At 39.4% G+C, this 21,898-nt stretch overlaps 1 protein-coding gene across 4 annotated transcripts in view; it reads left to right on the plus strand.

Moving 5' to 3' along the window:
- LOC113093755 (piggyBac transposable element-derived protein 2-like) overlaps positions 1–21,639 on the plus strand; it is a 43,854-nt gene extending 22,215 nt beyond the window's left edge. For 2 of the 4 annotated variants that reach the window (XM_026259315.1, XM_026259316.1), the window contains exon 6: positions 2,879–4,768. In XM_026259315.1, coding sequence (XP_026115100.1) covers positions 3,142–4,452 — 1,311 coding nt within the window. In that variant the 5' untranslated portion in view covers positions 2,879–3,141 and the 3' untranslated portion in view covers positions 4,453–4,768. Of the gene's footprint in view, positions 1–2,094; positions 2,213–2,878; positions 4,769–15,991; positions 16,082–21,467 lie in introns of those variants that run through there. The other 2 variants (XR_003287889.1, XM_026259317.1) reach the window with 2 other exon arrangements.
- Positions 21,640–21,898: the final 259 nt, after the last annotated feature.

Genomic DNA, 21,898 nt, shown 5'->3' on the forward strand with positions numbered 1-21,898 from the left:
TCGATCCAATGCTCTTCGAGGCGCTGTTAGTGGCGAAACAGTCAGATTTTGAGCATAGGGACTGCCGTGAGAGTGTTGGATTTGCGAAAGCGGTCCAACAGCGCTCTCTGGCGGAGGGCGCAGTCCCTGGCAAGCAGCAAAAAGATCAGGAGCTGCTATTCGGCGCCCGAGAACGAGAGGCATTAGCCGTCGAACTCAGGTTCAACCTCTTAGGTTGACGCTGTTGAGCCGGTGGAAAGACCTTAGGGCCCCAATTCCTTTACCGCCTCAGGTGTGATGCCCTCACCTTCATCTAAATCCTTTAGTAGCTCCGCTTGGTAGGCCTGAAGGACCACCATCGAATGGAGAGAAGCAGCCGCCTGGCCAGCAGCCATGTAGGATTTCCCGACTAAACTGGACGTGACTCGACACACCTTAGAGGGAAGAAGGGGGCGAGACTTCCACGCCGCGGCCGAACTAGGCGCGAGGTGTTTGGCGAGAGTCTCTTATTGCTGCATAGCCATGGTTCGCCATATCAGAAATGGTGGCGAAATCCGCTGCCGCAGAAACAAAGCAGAGATACGCTCACAAACGCTGCGTTATCGTGCACATAGATGTGCAGAAGAACGTTAAAGGGCCATTAAATCTAAACCAAAAATCTTACAAACATGTTACAAATGTTGATACAGAATCATATATGCTGGAGTTTATTTATTGACCAGACAGCAAAACAAATAAAAGGGGAAAATACTATTGAATTGAAAAGTACAACAATATTTAATGAGGTTACCCTCCTTGTGTTTAGTCTGCACGAGATCAACAAGTTTGTTTGCTTTGCGGCCGCTTTAAATACAAAATAAGCATTCGATCTGCGTCTGAGCGCTCACGAATCTTTCTGCAGCGCCGACTGTGTGCTCTTGAGAGGTGGGTAAGTTAGCTCACGCGCTCGCAGTCAAACATGTGATATGCAATACTTTCCTTCAAATATGAATAATAAAGATATTAAGAATTGTTTATAATTAGTTTATTTAGGCAACGTTGACATTATATTAAGCTGCATTCACTGTGAAAGCAGCAGCTCTGAGACGCGGTAAACGCCGGATCATGAGCCGATCGCGTGTGTCAAGTGCGCGCAGCTTTGAAATCCGCAGCGCAAACAGGCTTGATGAAAGGAGAAAGCCATATTACTCTTAGTTCATTTGACTGACACTTTGCTAAAGCAATGGTGCGAAACACAACGTTAAAGACCTTTTATGTAATAATGATGAGTATAGATATATTTTCGGATTATTTTTAAACTGTGGCGGTCCCCCACCCTAGTTAATGAATGGGAAACACTGCCGATAACTAAAGAGCGTTTATCAAACGGAGCGGATTGGCTCCATTAGCAATGACGTCACACAGATGTAACGACATTTAACGGTCTTAACGCCTCCGATAAGCGGACTGTAGATATAAAAAGACGGAAAATCATTGTCTGTGTGAGATGTGATACATTTACCGGAAAAGACAGCCCAATTTTTATTAAAATTCAATGAGTTTCATTAGTGAAACACCTATAATCCTCAGAAAAACGAACTGTTCCCTCAGACTGTTTATTATAATTAACATTGCTTATTATAATTTAATATTACTTGTGTTCTTCATAGCTTTAAATGTCATTTACTTTTGTTGTCGGCCCATACTTTTTAAAAGTAATTTAACCAAACTAATTAAGTAAATTCATTTACCTCAGGAAAACGCACTGCTGGGGATGTCACTCAAAGGGGAGTCGGGCTGTGCGCGCGGGTGGCACAGACCCCGGTTTATATAAGCCAGCTGTCCGGTTTCGCGGGCTTGGCACGCGAGTAAGAATTTAAGAATTGAGAAGGAATTTTATTAAATTATTATTTTTTTTATAGCATGTACAATTATATAATGAGACTGCATTAGCTTGGCATTAACCCTCTATGGTACGGTGTTGCCTCCAGGCAACATAGTCTATTTTAGCTTTTTTTTTTATAAAAACGTAATAAAATCTAATTGGTCAATGCTCTCTAAGGGGAGGGGAACTCGTATTTAACCAATGAAAATGCAAAAGAGTGGTCACATGACCCACAAGGGGCCATTTTGTTCCCTCTTTCAGCACACGTGCAGATGTCACATGTCTCCATATTTTCTCCACTGAAAAAGTCATTTTTCACTCATTTTTGTCCAGATAATCAGCTACAAAAAATCTGAATCACCTTCATTGGTAAGTAAAGAAGTATTTAAAAAAAACTTTACATTATATATCATCAAATATTTCATAGGAAATTACATAAAACTGCATGTTGCCTCGAGGCAACATTGTACCATAATGGAATCACATAAGGCCATACCAGGCATACTAGGTTTGAATATATGTATATTTTATTTGTAAGGAAAAGAGTTTGAATTATCTAAATGTATTTGCATTTTTGCATGATTTTGAAATTAATTTATAAGAAAGTTAATTAACATAATATATGTGCACATATTATGATTTAATGCAGAAGAGATGAATCCGCACATTTTCTATGGCACTTCCAAAAGGTATAAAGCACAGGTAGCACTGCCAGTTGATGAGAGTGAGGATGAGATGGCATGTAGTGATGAGGAAGATGAGGTCATAGTGACAGTTCGGCAGGGAGAGAGTGAGAGTGAGAGTGAGGATGGAGATGAGGATGAAGATGGAGCTACCATAATGGTAGAAAATCAACAGGAAGAAGTTCAGACTGAGAATGAGGAACCAGGTGATGGTGAAAATGGAGGTACAGTAGCAGGCTTGATTAGAGTAGGATGATTGGTCAATTAAAAAAAAAAAAAAAAAAAAAAAACATTTGCAACTGACAAGGGTTTTTATTTATTTTATTTTTTTAAATTATTATTTTTTTTACAGAGGCTTGCCAGCAGCAATACACACGAGCTAAGAATTTAGTGTGGAAAAAATGCAGGACAATCCTTCCAGTACCACAATGGAGAGGCAGACTCCCAAAGGCAACAGATGTAAAACATCCTGCTGAATACTTTAGAGGCCTCCTCACTAGTAGCTGTATTGAAAATATAGTAGAACAAACCAACCTCTATGCCATACAGTGTGATCCTAGCAAACCACTCAAAGTCACATTTGAGGAGATTGAGCAATTCATTGGCATTTGTTTCATGTCAATCTTCGGACTTCCAGGATGCCGAATGTACTGGCAGTCAGCAACAAGGATCGACTGTGTTGCAAACACCATGGCCTTGCATCGCTGGGAGGCTATCAAACGCAATCTACACTTTTCTGACAACTTAAAGCAAGCTCCTATTGGAGAACCAGCTTATGACAAGCTGTATAAGGTGCGCCCACTGCTGACATCCCTCTTGGAGCAGTTCCAAGCAATCCCAATTGATGAAAATCTTTGTGTGGACGAACAAATTGTGCCATTCAAGGGGAAACACCCCATGAAACAGTACAATCCCAAGAAGCCAAAACGCTGGGGATATAAAGTCTTTGTTCTTGCTGATAGCAGTGGCATGGTCTACAACTTTGAGGTGTACACTGGGTGTATCTGTCCTTGCAACGGGCAGCCTGACATAGGCGCTAGTGGTAACATAGTGCTTACCCTTTCAAGCATCATTCCAGACAACATCTCTCACAAGTTGTACTTCGACAACTGGTTCTCCAGTGTTGACCTGCAGATGCTGTTGGAAAAGAGGAAGATCCACTGCACTGGCACAGTCAGAACCAATCGTCTGGCTGGATGCTGTCTCCCAACAGATCAAGACATGAAAAGGAAAGGAAGGGGGGCTTTTGAGGAAAAGGAGACCATTTATAATGGGGTTACCCTTAGGGCTGTGAAGTGGCATGATAATCGAGCAGTCACTCTCCTCTCCACCTTTGCCTCAGCAAATCCAGCAACCACTGTGACAAGATGGGACAAAAAAAAGAAGACAACAGTCCAGGTGAAATGCCCAAGCATTGTCACCAAGTACAACAAAAGTATGGGAGGAGTTGATCTACTAGACTCCCTCATTGCCCTCTACAGAACAAAGATTCGATCCAAAAAGTGGTATCACCGAGTGGTCTTCCACATGTTTGATTTTGCTGTTGTTGAGGCCTGGCTCCTCTACCGGAGAGACAGCAGAGACTGTGGCATCCCCCCAAAAGATGTGAGCAGCCTTGCAAAATTCAAAGCTGAAGTTGCAGGATGTCTCTGTATGGAGAAGAAGACCTTGAAGAGAAGAGGGAGACCATCACAGCACACTGAGGAAGAACAGCCTGAGAAGCGTCCAAAAACCCCTGTAGAACCACGACCATCAACGCTGGTTCGCATTGATCAGACCGGTCATTGGCCTGTTTGGGTTGAAAGAAAGGGGAGATGCAAATACCCAGGTTGTTCAGGCATTGTAAAAGTGCAGTGCTCAAAATGTGTTACCTACCTGTGTTTTTCTGTTGAGAGGAATTGCTTCCTCAACTTTCACAAGCAATGAGGTGCCATTAGTCAGGAAGGAGATTTTTTGTGTATGTGCTTGTGTACATGCAGGTCCTTGTGTATGTGTATATACATGCTTGTTAGGATAAGGTTCATATTAGGATAATGTTATGGTGATTGTTAATGTTTTACCTTGAAATAACACAGATTGTAATGTTTTGATATCATAATTTGATGATATGATGGTTTGTGTTCCATGGTGGTACAATGTTGCCTGAGGGCAACGGCTGGATTATAAATGTTACTTTTTATTAAATATGAAATGTTTAATTCAGTAAAAACTTGATAAATCTGTTTGTTCAAGTGTTTAGTTAAAGAAATTGATGATTTCAATAAATGTATACATTTTTTCTTAATGAAAATGACAAATGTTAAAATTTTTCCATTGTGGTACACTGTTGCCTTGAGGCAACAAACTTTTAATTAATAAATACATTTAAAAATAATTATGATGTTTATTGATATTGTTATAGTTTCCAATTTTAAGCAGGAAAAACATAACAAATATTTTTTTCCTCACTTATATCATATTGCGTACCATAGAGGGTTAAACGTAAAAAAACATAGGGTTTTCAAAATAGTGTTTTCCTACTATATTCAAAGCAATTGTTGTTACCAAAAATATAACCATTATATAAATTTTCCCTTCTTCTTTTTTTTTTTTTTTTTTTTTACTCCTTTTCCTCCCCAGTTTGAGTTCCGCTTTGTTAAATATAATTGAGCAATCCCATAGGTGGCGATGTATGCACGCAAGCCACCAATAAGCCAATGGATGAAGAAGTAGTCAGTCACGGTCTTTTTATGATCACGCTGAATACGAGTCTTCTCCCTGTGTATGATAGGTTGATGGTTGAGAGGTAAATATGGCATGATAGGGTGGAAATTTATGGTTTTATGATAGCATGTTTGTCATTGTTAGGATTGTTGTAACATTCTTAAAAGGTTTTACCCGACCATATGTTGAAGCAACGCGTTTTGCAACCAGCTGCGTTGTAACTTAACATGTTAATCGCAAAAGGCAAAACATTTGATCCCAAACTCGGATACACGTAGATGCATAGAAGAAAAAAAAGAATATAATTTTATAATTATGTTAGAAATTTAAATGTATGGAATACTATAAATCCATAAAATTCATAACCCATGTAATAATAAATAAACACTAGCATCCTGCATCTCTGATTTTCCAGTTTCATCATAGTATGCTAATTAATAAATAAAGACTCCTGCAAGATATATAGCTCTTAAAATTGCTTTTGTGTGTGATGTCATATAGTTAGAAATTGTTTTGCTATATAGGGATTAAACCAATAAACTACTTTGACTAGTGACTTTAACATTTGTTTTATTAATGTTTATTTACAATGCAATTATTCTGCTTACCTGATTCATACAGACTTCTGTCCTGATGTTTGGCTGTGGTCCCCTCATCATCCACTCTTTGGCAACAAGTCTTTGTATGGAGACCACCATGATCTAATCCAGTGGTCCCCAACCTTTTTTAACTCGTGGCCCACACAACCAAACACATATGTTTGCAAGGCCCACTGCAAAAAAAATTAACTGACCCCGCCATTGTTAGGTTAATAACTTAGTACTCAGAAGCTAGATTGTTAACTGCCTTTATTGGATGAACTAGGTCTGTGTGATATGGACAAAAAAAAAAACTTTATCAAAAGTTGTAACAGCTCTAGAACAGACATAAGTCAAAATAATCACTATAGTAAAGATGTAACAAAATGTATAGACTTAAATCCCGTGTCCAGGGACTTTTTTTTTTCTTGTTTGCCATGCATTGTTCATAGCGCTCATTCATTGTAGCGGTGCAACAGGTGTTGTAATATATTTGTTATACAGTCTTGTTCAAAATAATAGCAGTACAATGTGACTAACCAGAATAATCAAGGTTTTTCGTATATTTTTTTATTGCTACGTGGCAAACAAGTTACCAGTAGGTTCAGTAGATTCTCAGAAAACAAATGAGACCCAGCATTCATGATATGCACGCTCTTAAGGCTGTGCAATTGGGCAATTAGTTGAAAGGGGTGTGTTCAAAAAAATAGCAGTGTGGCATTCAATCACTGAGGTCATCAATTTTGTGAAGAAACAGGTGTGAATCAGGTGGCCCCTATTTAAGGATGAAGCCAACACTTGTTGAACATGCATTTGAAAGCTGAGGAAAATGGGTCGTTCAAGACATTGTTCAGAAGAACAGCGTACTTTGATTAAAAAGTTGATTAGAGAGGGGAAAACCTATAAAGAGGTGCAAAAAATGATAGGCTGTTCAGCTAAAATGATCTCCAATGCCTTAAAATGGAGAGCAAAACCAGAGAGATGTGGAAGAAAACGGAAGACAACCATCAAAATGGATAGAAGAATAACCAGAATGGCAAAGGCTCAGCCAATGATCACCTCCAGGATGATCAAAGACAGTCTGGAGTTACCTGTAAGTACTGTGACAGTTAGAAGACGTCTGTGTGAAGCTAATCTATTTTCAAGAATCCCCCGCAAAGTCCCTCTGTTAAAAAAAAGGCATGTGCAGAAGAGGTTACAATTTGCCAAAGAACACATCAACTGGCCTAAAGAGAAATGGAGGAACATTTTGTGGACTGATGAGAGTAAAATTGTTCTTTTTGGGTCCAAGGGCCACAGGCAGTTTGTGAGACGACCCCCAAACTCTGAATTCAAGCCACAGTACACAGTGAAGACAGTGAAGCATGGAGGTGCAAGCATCATGATATGGGCATGTTTCTCCTACTATGGTGTTGGGCCTATTTATCGCATACCAGGGATCATGGATCAGTTTGCATTTGTTAAAATACTTGAAGAGGTCATGTTGCCCTATGCTGAAGAGGACATGCCCTTGAAATGGTTGTTTCAACAAGACAATGACCCAAAACACACTAGTAAACGGGCAAAGTCTTGGTTCCAAACCAACAAAATTAATGTTATGGAGTGGCCAGCCCAATCAGACCTTAATCCAATTGAGAACTTGTGGGGTGATATCAAAAATGCTGTTTCTGAAGCAAAACCAAGAAATGTGAATGAATTGTGGAATGTTGTTAAAGAATCATGGAGTGGAATAACAGCTGAGAGGTGCCACAAGTTGGTTGACTCCATGCCACACAGATGTCAAGCAGTTTTAAAAAACTGTGGTCATACAACTAAATATTAGTTTAGTGATTCACAGGATTGCTAAATCCCAGAAAAAAAAAATGTTTGTACAAAATGGTTTTGAGTTTGTACAGTCAAAGGTAGACACTGCTATTTTTTTGAACACACCCCTTTCAACTAATTGCCCAATTGCACAGCCTTAAGAGCGTGCATATCATGAATGCTGGGTCTTGTTTGTTTTCTGACAATCTACTGAACCTACTGGTAACTTGTTTGCCACGTAGCAATAAAAAATATACTAAAAACCTTGATTATTCTGGTTAGTCACATTGTACTGCTATTATTTTGAACAAGACTGTATATATAGCAGGGTCGCTACGGGCCAAATGGATGCCCTTAGCAGAATAGTATTCTTGTGCCCCCTCCTTCAAAAAAAAAAAAAAACTACTATAAGGTAGTCAAAATAAAACTCAAAATAAAACTTTAACAAAGTAAATAAATAAATTGTCATTAAATTGCATTAATTATAAATTGCAGTTGTAGCTCTAGACAATTACCTATGGCTATGATTTTATTAAGCATGGCATAGAGCATCACACGAAGTGCAAGAATGATCAATTAAAGTAATTTTAGGATGATTGTAATTGAAATGGCTGAAAAATCATAAATACAACCACTAATAATATGATTAAATGGCTTATCACCTTTGACCAACAGGTGGCACTGTAATTAAATCATTTTGGTGTATTCTGTGTGAGATGACAATAACACAAAGTTTGGTGTCAATATGCTACAGCATTGCAGAGATACAGCCTGAAGTGTCATTTTGGCATCATGCCTCAAATTACTCGCTGTGGTATGCAAAAAAGTTTTTGTCTATCGACACAAAATCCATAACATTTTGTCAGGACAGCCTGAAGATCATCTGATTTAAATTTGGTGAAAATCGGACCAATGGTTGATGAGGAGTAATAGGCTTATGCAATAAAAAGTTATTAGCATTTTTATAAATGTAATTATTAATGGTTAATGATTAATGGTTTATTACTCTTGACCAATAGGTGGCACTGTTACCAAATTAAGGTGATAATGGCACATATTGGCAAATATTTTCAAATGGATGCAGAGATACAGCCTCAGATGCATTTTTGGCATCTTTCCATCAAATTCGTTGTTGCGCTAAACAAAAACTCTTTATTATATTGACACTATTATAGAGGACAAGGAAGTATGGCCAATTTTGGTATTATTGGTATCGATGCTCTTGGCATGACCCATTGAGTATAGGGAGACTACTTTCATTTCAATAGTCTAAATTATCCAAAAATTATTAGCATTTTTTTTTAGATATTTCATTATAACTTTTGACAACAAGGTGGCGCGGCCACCAAACTTTTAAAGTACTATATCAGGGCATGGAGCCAAATATTTTTGTAATTATGTTCGTAACAATACAATAATGTGTAAAAAAAAGAGAAAAAAATAAAGCACTTTAAAACATAATTTAAAATGGCTTATGGCTAAAATGGTTGAAATGGGAAAATTGGATATTGTTCGACTCGACATGATGCACTGAATTTAAAGAGACCAGTTTTCAGTTATTGGCCAAACCATTCAGAAGTTAAATGCAAAGATATGCATTTTTTATATTTCTGGACCACTAGGTGGCGCTGCGTCGAAACACTAAAGGTAGTCTCAGGTTGTTCTAACACACATCAAGTTTGGTCTCAATAGGCCAAACCGTTGTCGAGATATAGCCTCACATGCATTTTTGTGTGCTTTTCGTCAAATTTGTTCATGTGTCATTTGAGAACGGTTGGACGAACCAACTTGAATTCCATAACTTTTTGCCAGAATGGTCTGAAGATGATCTGAGACAATTTTCGTGAAAATCAGCTTACCGTCTAGGACGTGTTTGAAAAAGTATGTTTTTTGTACATTTGAAAATAGTAAAAAATTAAACCTTGCCATTATATCATTTAACTTGGTATGGGCCAAGGATTCAGAGGAAAAAAATAATTTCCGTTTTCTGGTTTACGGTTCAAAAGTTATTAGCATAAACATTACTGCAACTTTGGACAAGTGGTGGCGCTAGTGAGTTTGAGTTAGAGACTTCAAATTTGCTATGGTTAATGTTGAAAGTGTCCTCCATCAGTGTGGCAAGTTTTATAACTTTCCCCCAATCGGTTCTATGGGCTGCCATAGACTTGTGGCAGAACAATAAGAATAACGCCAACGATTACAATAGGTGCCTATGCACCTTCAGTGCTTGGCCCTAATAATAAGAACGGGAACGAAAAAAAATAGGTGCCTCGCACCTTCGGTGCTTGGCCCTAATAATTATGAGAAGAACAGGAATGAAAACAATAGGTGCCTCGTACCTTCGGTGCTTGGCCCCTAATAATAAGAACGGGAACGAAAACAATAGGTGCCTCGTACCTTCGGTGCTTGGCCCCTAATTAAGCAAGGATTTGATCGTCTTGTAAGTGTAACAACAGCAATTACCATTTTAAGTCCTGAAATCTAGAATATTCATTCAAATGTGTTGTCGTTGGTGGTGAAATTATTACCAGCATTAAAACACATTTAATATCATCAGCAATCAAAATATTTTCACAGGATTTTGAACGTAGCTACCTGAAAGTGATGCACGTGCTTCATCATGGGCTTTTTTATTTTTATTTTCTCTGCGCGGGACTGCGCTGATGTATTTTGCAGGTATATAGCCTAGTTGTATATTATGTTGACAATTTGTATTCATCCGCAAACTGGAGGTGAGAGCGAGAGTGGGTGCTTGCGCAGATGCGGGAATGGCGTGTCAAGTTGTGCTTACTGCAATCTGCGTTCACCATAAAAGTAATTTATATACATATATATATATATATATAGAGAGAGAGAGAGAGAGAGAGAAAAAATTAAATTTTTATATGTTAATATAGAACGAAAGTTTTTTCAGGATGTGCAAACCCGTCAAGGCATCAAGAGCCACCGCACAACTGATGTGTCAAGGAATTTGGCTACAGTTGTCATATTCCTCTTATTAAGCCACTCCTGAACCACAGAAAACATCAGAGGTGTCTTACCTGGGCTGAGATGAAGAAGAAATGGATTGTTGCCCAGTGGTCCAAAGTCCACTTTTCAGATAATAGCAAGTTTTGTATTTAATTTGGAAACCAAGGTCCTAGAGTCTGGAGGAAGGTTGAAGAAGCTCATAGCCCAAGTTGCTTGAAGTCCAGTGTTAAGTTTCCACAGTCTGTGATGATTTGGGGTGCAATGTCATCTGCTGGTGTTGGTCCATTGTGTTTTTTTTGAAAACCAAAGTCACTGCACCCGTTTACCAATAAATTGTGGAGCACTTCATGCTTCCTTCTGCTGACCAACTTTTTGAAGATGCTGATTTCATTTTCCAGCAAGATTGGCACCTGCCCACACTGCCAAAAGCACCAAAAGTTGGTTAAATGACCATGGTTTTGGTGAGCTTGACTGGCCAGCAAACTCACCAGAACTGAACCCCAGAGAGAATCTGTGAGGTATAGTCAAGAGGAAAATAAGAAACGAGAAAAAATAATGCAGACGAGCTGAAGGCCACTGTCAAAAAAACCTGGGCTTCCATACCACCTCAGCAGTGCAACAAACTGATAACTTTCATGCCATGCTGAATTGAGCCAGTAATTAAAGCAAAAGGAGCCCCTACCAAGTATTGGTAGTACATGTACATAAATTAACGTACTTTCCAGAAGGCAAACAAGTCACTAAAAATGTTTTTTATGAAGTATTCAAATTTGTTTATAAATGAATGTTGAATTGGTGGGGTTTTGTTCAATGTGAGCCAAAATCATCACAATTAAAAGTACCAAAGACTGTGAATGTACAATTTTCGTAGTCATGAAAATAAAGAAAACTCCTTGAATGAGAAGGTGTGTCCAAACTTTTGGTCTGTACTGTACTGTGTATGTATATATATATATATATATATATATATATATATATATATATATATATATATATATATATATAAATTAGTTGTGGGCCGTTATCGGCATGACTATGAAAATTGTAGATTCACACTGAAGGCATCAAAACTATGAATTAACACATGTGGAATTATATACATAACAAAAAAGTGTGAAACAACTGAAAATGTCATATTCTAGGTTCTTCAAAAGTAGCCACCTTTTGCTTTGATTACTGCTTTGCACACTATTGGCATTCTCTTGATGAGCTTCAAGAGGTAGTGACCTGGAATGGTCTTCCAACAGTCTTGAAGGAGTTCCCCGAGAGATGCTTAGCACTTGTTGGCCCTTTTGCCTCCTGTCCTGGTCCAGCTCACCACTAAACCATCTCGATTGGGTTCAAGTCTGGTGACTGTGGAGGCCAGGTCATCTGGCGCAGGACCCAATCACTCTCCTTCTTGGTCAAATAGCCCTTGATGCTTTCAGTGTGACTACAATTTTCATAGTCATGAAAATAAAGAAAACTCTTTGAATGAGAAGGTGTGTCCAAACTTTTGGTCTGTACTATATATATATAGTCACGCGAGGAGCACAAGACAGACACAGTGGGCGTGGCGTCAGGCCTCGGAGAGGCTTTTATTAACAGAAATCATAAAACAAAGGGAATAAAAGTGGCCAAAGGGGGAAAGTGTCCAAAATAACAGGGGATCTGGTGTCCTCGTTGTGCTGCGGGGTTTGTGTGGGTCGGGCAGTGTTCATCAAGGAAGGGTCCAGGCAAGGGGCGGAGTCCGGCGGCCGCACGCGCTCCCCTCCTTGGTCCGGGGCGCGAGGGGCGGCGGCTTCTCGTAGCGGCCGCGTCTCTCTCGTCGGCCGCGGCGCTGGTAGGGGATGGACGGCCCGGCATCCTGGCCCGTCGGCCGTGTATACGGGTGCGGTTCCCATCCGGATCGCGGGTCCGGCAGCTCACGTCTTGGTGGCGCGGGAGTCCCTCAACGCACCCTTCCTGGACCCACGAGGACACCAGTGTGCATGCACGGGGAAGAGACCGGTCTCCTGAGGAGAGGTGCGTTGGGCTTTTAAACAGCGGCGGTAATGAGGCTCCACTTCCTTCAGGTGTGCCCCATCACACGCCGCCAGCCCTGACTCGTCCAGCGCCCCTCCTCTCACACACCCACTCCAGTCGGGAGCCTGGTGAAGGGCGGCGATTTAGGATGGGGTGCCGGTGATAATCAGGGAGGAGGCAGCTGACTCGTCACAATATATATATATATATATATGTATATGTATGTATGTGCCTTATATTTAATTACTGTTTAATAACAATATCATGCATATGATCCTTTGTGTAAAGGTCTTTTAATTTTTGATGAGTAGACTGTAGCCTAAGTCTATCCTACGTTTTGAAATTAACTCACTGTACATTTTTTAATGTTTTTTTTTAAAGATGTTACAATGTTATATCATAATGTTATTGTTGTTTTACTTCCTCCTCTTATCTCATTTTACAATTACATCCATTTAGAAATCCATCCCTTTGCACCACCTGGCGGTAGTTTCACGAATTATTTTAACACGCGACTGACTTGGGGTTAACGCCGCGGCCCTGTTGTCCCATTTAGGTTGTCCACCTACTGTATACACTCCCCCAGTTTTTCTTGAGCTGATCTCAAAGATCTAATACTTTTTCCATGTACACAAAAGGCCTATTTCTCTCAAATATCTCTCAAAATCTGTGTTAGTGAGCCCATCTCCTCTGCCGAGATAATCCATCCACCTCACAGGTGTGGAATATCAAGATGCTGATTAGACAGCATGATTACTGCACAGACCTTAGGCTGGCCACAATAAAAGGCCACTCTAAAATGTGCAGTTTTATCACACAGCACAATGCCTCAGATGTTGCAAGTTTTAAGGGAGCATGCAATTGGCATGCTGACTGCAGGAATGTCCACCAGAGCTGTTGCCCATGAATTGAATGTTCATTTCTCTACCATAAGCCGTCTCCAAAGGTGTTTCAGAGAATTTGGCAGTACATCCAGCCGGCCTCACAACTGCAGACCACATGTAACCACACCAGCCCAGGACCTCCATATCCAGAATCTTCACCTCCAAGATCGTCTGAGGCCTGCCACCCAGACAGCTGCTTGCAACAAATGGCGTTGCACAACCAAATAAATTCTGCACAAACTGTCAGAAACCATCTCAGGGAAGCTCATCTGCATGCTCTTCGTCCTCGGGGTCTCAACCTGACTGCAGTTCATCGTCGAAACTGACTTAAGTGGACAAATGCTCACATTCGATGGCATCTGGAACTTTGGAGAGTTGTTTTCTTTACACATAAATCCAGGTTTTCACTTTACAGGGCAGATGGCAGACAGTGTGTATGACATTGTGTGGTTGAGCGGTTTGTTGATGTCGGTGGTGGTGGGGTTATGGTATGGGCAGGCCTATGTTAAGGACAACGAACACAGGTGCATTTTATTGATAGAATATTGAATGCAAAGAGATACCTTGACGATATTCTGGGGCCCATTTTTGTGCCATTCATCCACGACCATCACCTCATGTTGCAGCATGATAATGCATGGCCCATGTTGCAAGGATCTGAACTCAATTCCTGGAAGCTGAAAACATACTGGCCAGCATACTGACTGGAGATGTCCCCTATTGAGCATTTTTGGGATGCTCTGGATTGGATGGATCTTTTGGATGGAACTTGTTCAAGTTCCTGACAATATCAAGTAACTTCTCACAGACATTGAAGAGGAGTGCACCAACATTACACAGACCACAATCAACAACCTGGTCAGCACTATGTGAAGGAGATCTGGTTTTCAGACCCCCCACTGGTGCACTGGTGTGGCCAGCCTAAGGCACACCAGTGCAAAAATCATGCTGTCTTATCAGCATCTTGATATTCCACACCTGTGAGGTGGATGGATTAGGATGATGGATGGAGGAGAAGTGCTCACTAACACAGATTTAGACAATGTTTAAGAGAAATAGGCCTTTTGTGTACACAGGAAAAGTCTTAGATCGTTGAGTTCAGCTCAAAAAAAATGGGGGCAAAAACTAAAGTGTTGCGTTTATAATTTTGTTCTATGTATATATATATGGTGGTAAAGTGGTAAAAATCTGCCACCATCACAGCCCTAGTAAAATTTATATATTTCTTGTTTTATACAGCTTAAAGGTGCCATCTGTCATGTCTGGCAAAAAACATATCAAGTCATACTCCACATTCCATACCACATGGGAGCATTATGCCTCAATAAAGTGAATTGGTCTACTCTAGAGTAACAAACGAGAAACGGCATAGCCTCTATGCTCTGCCCCTACCTTCACAACAACCCTACAGCCATAGCCGAAGCCTAAGAGGACGTTTTGCCTCCAGAGGAACGTTGGGTGATGTCAAGTGATTTTGAAACATGACATCTTCAAGATACTCCCCTTCACCTTTACCAGTGAATATGCTCCTATTCGTTTTGTTCATATTACATTTTAAGTTGTTTATACACATTATTTGAATTAAATTAATTTGACAGACAGCATTCTGTCAACATCATTGGTAAACATCAGACAGCTGAGGTTGACCAAGCTAGCGCCAACCAACGTAACCAGAGCTGCCAACTCTCAAGCATTCACCGTGAGACACACGCAATTGACTCTTTTCACACGCTTTCACGCCACACATCAATTTTCTCACGCCCAGAAAAACCACGAAGCAAAGAGGACACGGAGACCAACAGACTAGACAGAGCAGCTTAGTTATTATATAAAAAAAATGGGTAACTTATAGCTAGCTAATTATCAAACGCAGCTACGATTAGCCATCACTAACATTAGCACGTTTATCGAACAGCCTTCGATACATTTCTATGTTATACCCTGTAGCGGGTGGTGGTCTCTTGCCAAGGGCTTGAGCCATCCTTCCTCTCTCTTCCCTGAACTGAAATGAAGTACTGGGCTGTACTTTCCACATGATTGACATCAGGTTCAGGTACGCCCACAAGCCGTGCGAGTTATTAGTGTATTACAGGTTGGCTGGTGGTTATGTTGCCCGCATAGCGCCGCCCATGGCCGAAACTGGTATTACGACACTTGTTGGGCCAGGGCTAGTAATGCTAATTAAGGTTGATATCTCTGCAGCACTATAACTTGACATTTTTTTAATGACATCATCGCCCTTATTTCTTCTCATTCATGCGTGTTGGTAATTTTTTGGATATTTTTACCTCAATTTTTGCATATGGCACCTTTACAGACCCTGGGGTCAAACTGACCGAATAGAAAAATGATGCTTAAAAATGTTTTATGGGTCTCCCTATTAAATTAGTAAAACACATTACAGTAACATTACAGTAGACAAGACAGTTAATCTAAAGCAAGAAAAGTAAATTGTGTATTTGCAGATGTTCTCTCAGATTTTAACATTATACCAAAAATAAATACATTTTACTTTTATTTCAGAATTCATTGAAGAAAAAGAGGAAAATGAAGAATCAAGTGAAGTTGAGGAGAAGAATCATGTGAAAACTGGCGGAAAACTTTCCCAGTGCGGTAAGAGTTTCACACAATCATCAAACCTTAAGTATCACGTGAACATCCAAACTGGAGAGAAGCAGCACGCATGTGATCAATGCGGTAAAATGTTTTTATGGGCTTCACTTCTGAAGAAACACTTGAAAGTTCATGCAAAGAAGAAGCCACATTCATGTCATTTGTGTGGTAAGAGTTTTTTGCATCTACAAAGTTTGAAAGTACATCAGAGAATACATACTGGTGAAAAAGAGTACATGTGCTGTGGGTGTGAAAAAACTTTTAGTTCAGAGAGCAGTTTAAAACTGCACGAGAGGGTTCACACTGGAGAAAAACCTTACAAGTGTTCACACTGTGACATGAGATTCGGTGTGTCATCAAGTCTGAAAACACATGAGAGGTTCCACACTGGAGAGAAACCTTACAAGTGTTCACACTGTGACAAGAGATTCAATAATTTATCACGTCTGAAAACACATGAGAGGATTCACACTGGAGAGAAACCTTACAAGTGTTCACACTGTGACAAGAGATTCAGTCAGCCAATAAATCTGAAAACACACGAGAGGATTCACACTGGAGAGAAAGTACATAACCGCAACATACCTGGGAATCGTTTCATTGAGTCATCTGTTATACACAAAAACCAACCACAGTAAGGCCCCATACATGCGGAGACACATTTAGTTGTATATGTAAATATGTTGATTGGTATATGCGTTTTGTCCAAACGGATCCAGCATCCAGGGCAGTGAAAACGCTTTTTTTTTTTTAACCGGGTCCCAGAGTGGATAAATCTGAAAATGACACCTTTGGGGTTTTGTGTTCTGCCAATCTGTATGTTTTGTGAAACAATGATGTCATCACCCCACGTCTCAACCATAGTCAGACACCGTTACGTCATGTAACACCAACAACAATGGAGGACTACATGTACAGTATTGTTCAAAATAATAGCAGTACAATGTGACTAACCAGAATAATCAAGGTTTTTCGTATATTTTTTTATTGCTACGTGGCAAACAAGTTACCAGTAGGTTCAGTAGATTCTCAGAAAACAAATGAGACCCAGCATTCATGATATGCACGCTCTTAAGGCTGTGCAATTGGGCAATTAGTTGAATTAGTTGAAAGGGGTGTGTTCAAAAAAATAGCAGTGTGGCATTCAATCACTGAGGTCATCAATTTTGAGAAGAATCAGGTGTGAATCAGGTGGCCCCTATTTAAGGATGAAGCCAACACTTGTTGAACATGCATTTGAAAGCTGAGGAAAATGGGTCGTTCAAGACATTGTTCAGAAGAACAGCGTACTTTGATTAAAAAGTTGATTAGAGAGGGGAAAACCTATAAAGAGGTGCAAAAAATGATAGGCTGTTCAGCTAAAATGATCTCCAATGCCTTAAAATGGAGAGCAAAACCAGAGAGACGTGGAAGAAAACGGAAGACAACCATCAAAATGGATAGAAGAATAACCAGAATGGCAAAGGCTCAGCCAATGATCACCTCCAGGATGATCAAAGACAGTCTGGAGTTACCTGTAAGTACTGTGACAGTTAGAAGACGTCTGTGTGAAGCTAATCTATTTTCAAGAATCCCCCGCAAAGTCCCTCTGTTAAAAAAAAGGCATGTGCAGAAGAGGTTACAATTTGCCAAAGAACACATCAACTGGCCTAAAGAGAAATGGAGGAACATTTTGTGGACTGATGAGAGTAAAATTGTTCTTTTTGGGTCCAAGGGCCACAGGCAGTTTGTGAGACGACCCCCAAACTCTGAATTCAAGCCACAGTACACAGTGAAGACAGTGAAGCATGGAGGTGCAAGCATCATGATATGGGCATGTTTCTCCTACTATGGAGTTGGGCCTATTTATCGCATACCAGGGATCATGGATCAGTTTGCATATGTTAAAATACTTGAAGAGGTCATGTTGCCCTATGCTGAAGAGGACATGCCCTTGAAATGGTTGTTTCAACAAGACAATGACCCAAAACACACTAGTAAACGGGCAAAGTCTTGGTTCCAAACCAACAAAATTAATGTTATGGAGTGGCCAGCCCAATCTCCAGACCTTAATCCAATTGAGAACTTGTGGGGTGATATCAAAAATGCTGTTTCTGAAGCAAAACCAAGAAATGTGAATGAATTGTGGAATGTTGTTAAAGAATCATGGAGTGGAATAACAGCTGAGAGGTGCCACAAGTTGGTTGACTCCATGCCACACAGATGTCAAGCAGTTTTAAAAAACTGTGGTCATACAACTAAATATTAGTTTAGTGATTCACAGGATTGCTAAATCCCAGAAAAAAAAAATGTTTGTACAAAATAGTTTTGAGTTTGTACAGTCAAAGGTAGACACTGCTATTTTTTTGAACACACCCCTTTCAACTAATTGCCCAATTGCACAGCCTAAAGAGCGTGCATATCATGAATGCTGGGTCTTGTTTGTTTTCTGACAATCTACTGAACCTACTGGTAACTTGTTTGCCACGTAGCAATAAAAAATATACTAAAAACCTTGATTATTCTGGTTAGTCACATTGTACTGCTATTATTTTGAACAATACTGTATGTGCTCATGCTGCAGAAGCTACTGAGCCTGTAATCTTGACTAAACTTAGTAGTAGAGCAGCACGATATTGGGAAAAAAACTCACATCGTGATAATGCATCGGCGATGTATATTGCGATAAAGAAAAATAAAATCACTATGACTTGAACAGCTCTATTTGGGGGAAAAAATATTGGGGTGATTTTGTAGGTGAATAAATCATAGATAACAGAGATATTTATAATAGATAAATGATACAAATTAAATAAAAAAAGTGTTTTATATTCTTCAGGTAAGTCAAACTGTTAACTGTTACAGTTAAGTCTAATACGTTACTGCTGCAAATCATTGCTGACAGAATGCAGTGTTTATAATCTATAGATTGTAAAGAGGATGTAGCACACGCACTGTCAAGTCAAGTGCCAGTGGATTACAGACTTGCTCCCACGAGATCTAACGCAACAGAGAGCAGCGCGGGACAAGTGTGTGTGCAGGACATCTATTGCACAAAATAAAAATGAACTCATATAAAATATAAACGATTAACATGTGCAAGTGTATGCAGAGCTTCTATTTAGGCTATACACAAATCCGGCGAAACACAGAAGTAAAGCAGCGCCGCCATTACTGTGAGCCTTGCTGCTAAGGAAGTAGCAGAAGTAGCGTGTCCCGTAGCCGGCTGTAGCCTGTTCTGTCTATTCTGTCAGTCTCCCTGTCCTCGATTTTTCTGTGCATGAGAATGGATGTGTGGCATGAGAGCGTGTGAAAAGCATCAATTGCGTGTGTCTCACATTTCATTTATTTTATTTACATTTTATTGCATTTGTATTAGTTGTTTGAAGAGTAAAAAAAAATCAGTGGGTCTTAAGTCTTTTCTTTAATGAGCAGGATCTGCTTTCATTCAAATGTTATTAGAGGGCACCGGCAAGTGTCACACCATCATTCTTCGCAGGCAAGATGGTGGCGCCCATAGAGTTCGCAGCGGATTTGTGTATAACAGGGATTGATGCGAGATAATGATCCAAAAGCACACCTTTTGTGACTTTCTTGTTTGTTTAATTTCTTCCTTTAATATAGGCTAAGCAATTTGTCATTGTTGCTGTTTTCATTTAAAATAAATAAAACATTGAACCACAAATGAAGTATTTGTTTTGAAAAGAGAGAAAATACTTCATTTATTTTGGTTACAATATCCATCTTATTCGTTATTTTTAATAAAAGTAAGATCTTTAAATGCCTATGGGACTTTGTACCATTGTACTATTTTATTGCTTATGTCACAATAAAGTCAAGTTATCTTTATTTATATAGCGCTTTAAACAAAATACATTGGCTCAAAGCAACTGAGCAACATTCATTAGGAAAACAATGCGTCATGACAAATGTCAAATGACAGTTAAAGGCAGTTCATCATTGAATTTAGTGATGTCATCTCTGTTCAGTTTTACTTCAGTTTTTCCTCCCCTGCCTTGCCTGCTTTGCCTGTCTCTTGTCTTGTCTACTTTGAGAGACTCTCTCTGCACTCCTTTCCTAAACTGAAACATGGATTTGATAAATTGGTCTCTCAACGCAATTGACACCACCCAGCAAACATTGGTCCGACGGCGACGTCGTGTGGCCGGCCAAAAATAGTCGCGGTAGGACGGCATAAATCGGTAGAAATATGTAACGCAGAAGATTTCCTAAAAATGCATTCAGATATGTTTGTACACGTTTATAGTTATATGGGGTTTCATGTATAATTGTTTCTTTGACTTTTAGATACGTGTAGTTCAATATTTACCCGCGTTGTGAATCGGTTGTGAGAGGACGTCACCTAGTGACGTCATTTACACGTGCGTTACACGTCCATCATGACCCTCTGTGAAATCCTTGTGGAATATGCAAAAGCTGTGCTTACACCTTGATTAATACTGCAATATTTAATTAAAGTGCACCAAGTAGTTTTTAAGAGGTTTTAAAGAGGTTGTGAATAGACGTCCACTGACGTCTTTTACACGTCTCGTTATGGTTTGTGAAAAGATGTCCAAGCAAGACTAGCAGAAAAAAAAATTATATACAAAGTAAATATATTCACTTTATCTTGTTTAAAAAAATTATAATCACAAAGAGCCCAGTGTGGTTGAGGGATTGCAAAGCAATGCTGCAATTTAGTCATTATTTCAACCTGTTTTATGTATTTGTTGTTATTATTTTTATTGAATCTATGCATATACATGTGAAACAGATATATACCCGGTCACAATTTCGTTCTGAGTTGAATGTAATTACTAAAACGGTGCTGCCAAGATGTAGACACAAAATATACTAATATATTTCGTGTAATTACAAAATCCCGCGATAGGATAGATTATCTCGCGAGATCTCGCTTTCTTCCGGAAGTTTTGTATTATTTGATTAACGTGCTTGAGTTTTACTTGTTTGACACGAAGGAACCGAGAGAAATGATGCCCACGTTGTCAACTGAAATTCACTGAGTATGGCTAAAATTAGCTAACGTTAGAAAGCTAAAAGTTACTTATATTGATGTGATTTTTATTGGTACGCTTTAATTAATTATTCAGGGGACATCACAGCTCTCCTGTCTTATCAGAAATTTCCTGTTCACTTTCTCACAGTTACACTGTGAGTGTTTCTCAAGGGCATCACATTAACTCATAACACCTTTTGTACAATAAAATTAAAATCTAATGCTTGTTGATTACCTTTTTCTAATGTTTCATTCATGATTCATTCATCTTGGTCCAAGGTTTTTTTTTTAGCTGTAGACCATAAAGATATTTTGAAAATAAGTGCATGTCATTTATCTCAAATGTTTTATTTTATTTATTTTAAAAATACATGTATTCTCTTCCCTCAGATGCTGTGAAGAGGTGGAGACTCTGAATGGGATGCAGCAATGACAGAACAACTGAAGCTTGCTCCGGGAAGAGATGGGGGTGGAGGTTACAAGAAATGAGCCAAACAACTGTAGTTTGTTTTTAAGGGATAGTTCATCCAAAAATGAAAATAGTCATTTTCTCACCCTCATGTTACGATCATAATAATTTTTCCTACAGTGGCAGTGAATGGATTGTGAGATCTGCTTGGTTACAAACATTCTTCCAAATATCTGTGTGTTTATGAGACAACTGTGTAAGTCAATGACAAGATTAATAAACAATTAATAAAAAGAAACCATCTTTTAACATTCTAGTAGAAAACATTCTCAGAAATGTAATATTTTAATTAATGTCGGTTCTATACAGTTTAAAAACATTTACCCCACTTTGATTTCATAAATAGCAATGA

The sequence above is a fragment of the Carassius auratus genome, unplaced genomic scaffold (genome assembly GCF_003368295.1).
Source record: "Carassius auratus strain Wakin unplaced genomic scaffold, ASM336829v1 scaf_tig00215130, whole genome shotgun sequence".
Classification (NCBI taxonomy): domain Eukaryota; kingdom Metazoa; phylum Chordata; class Actinopteri; order Cypriniformes; family Cyprinidae; genus Carassius; species Carassius auratus.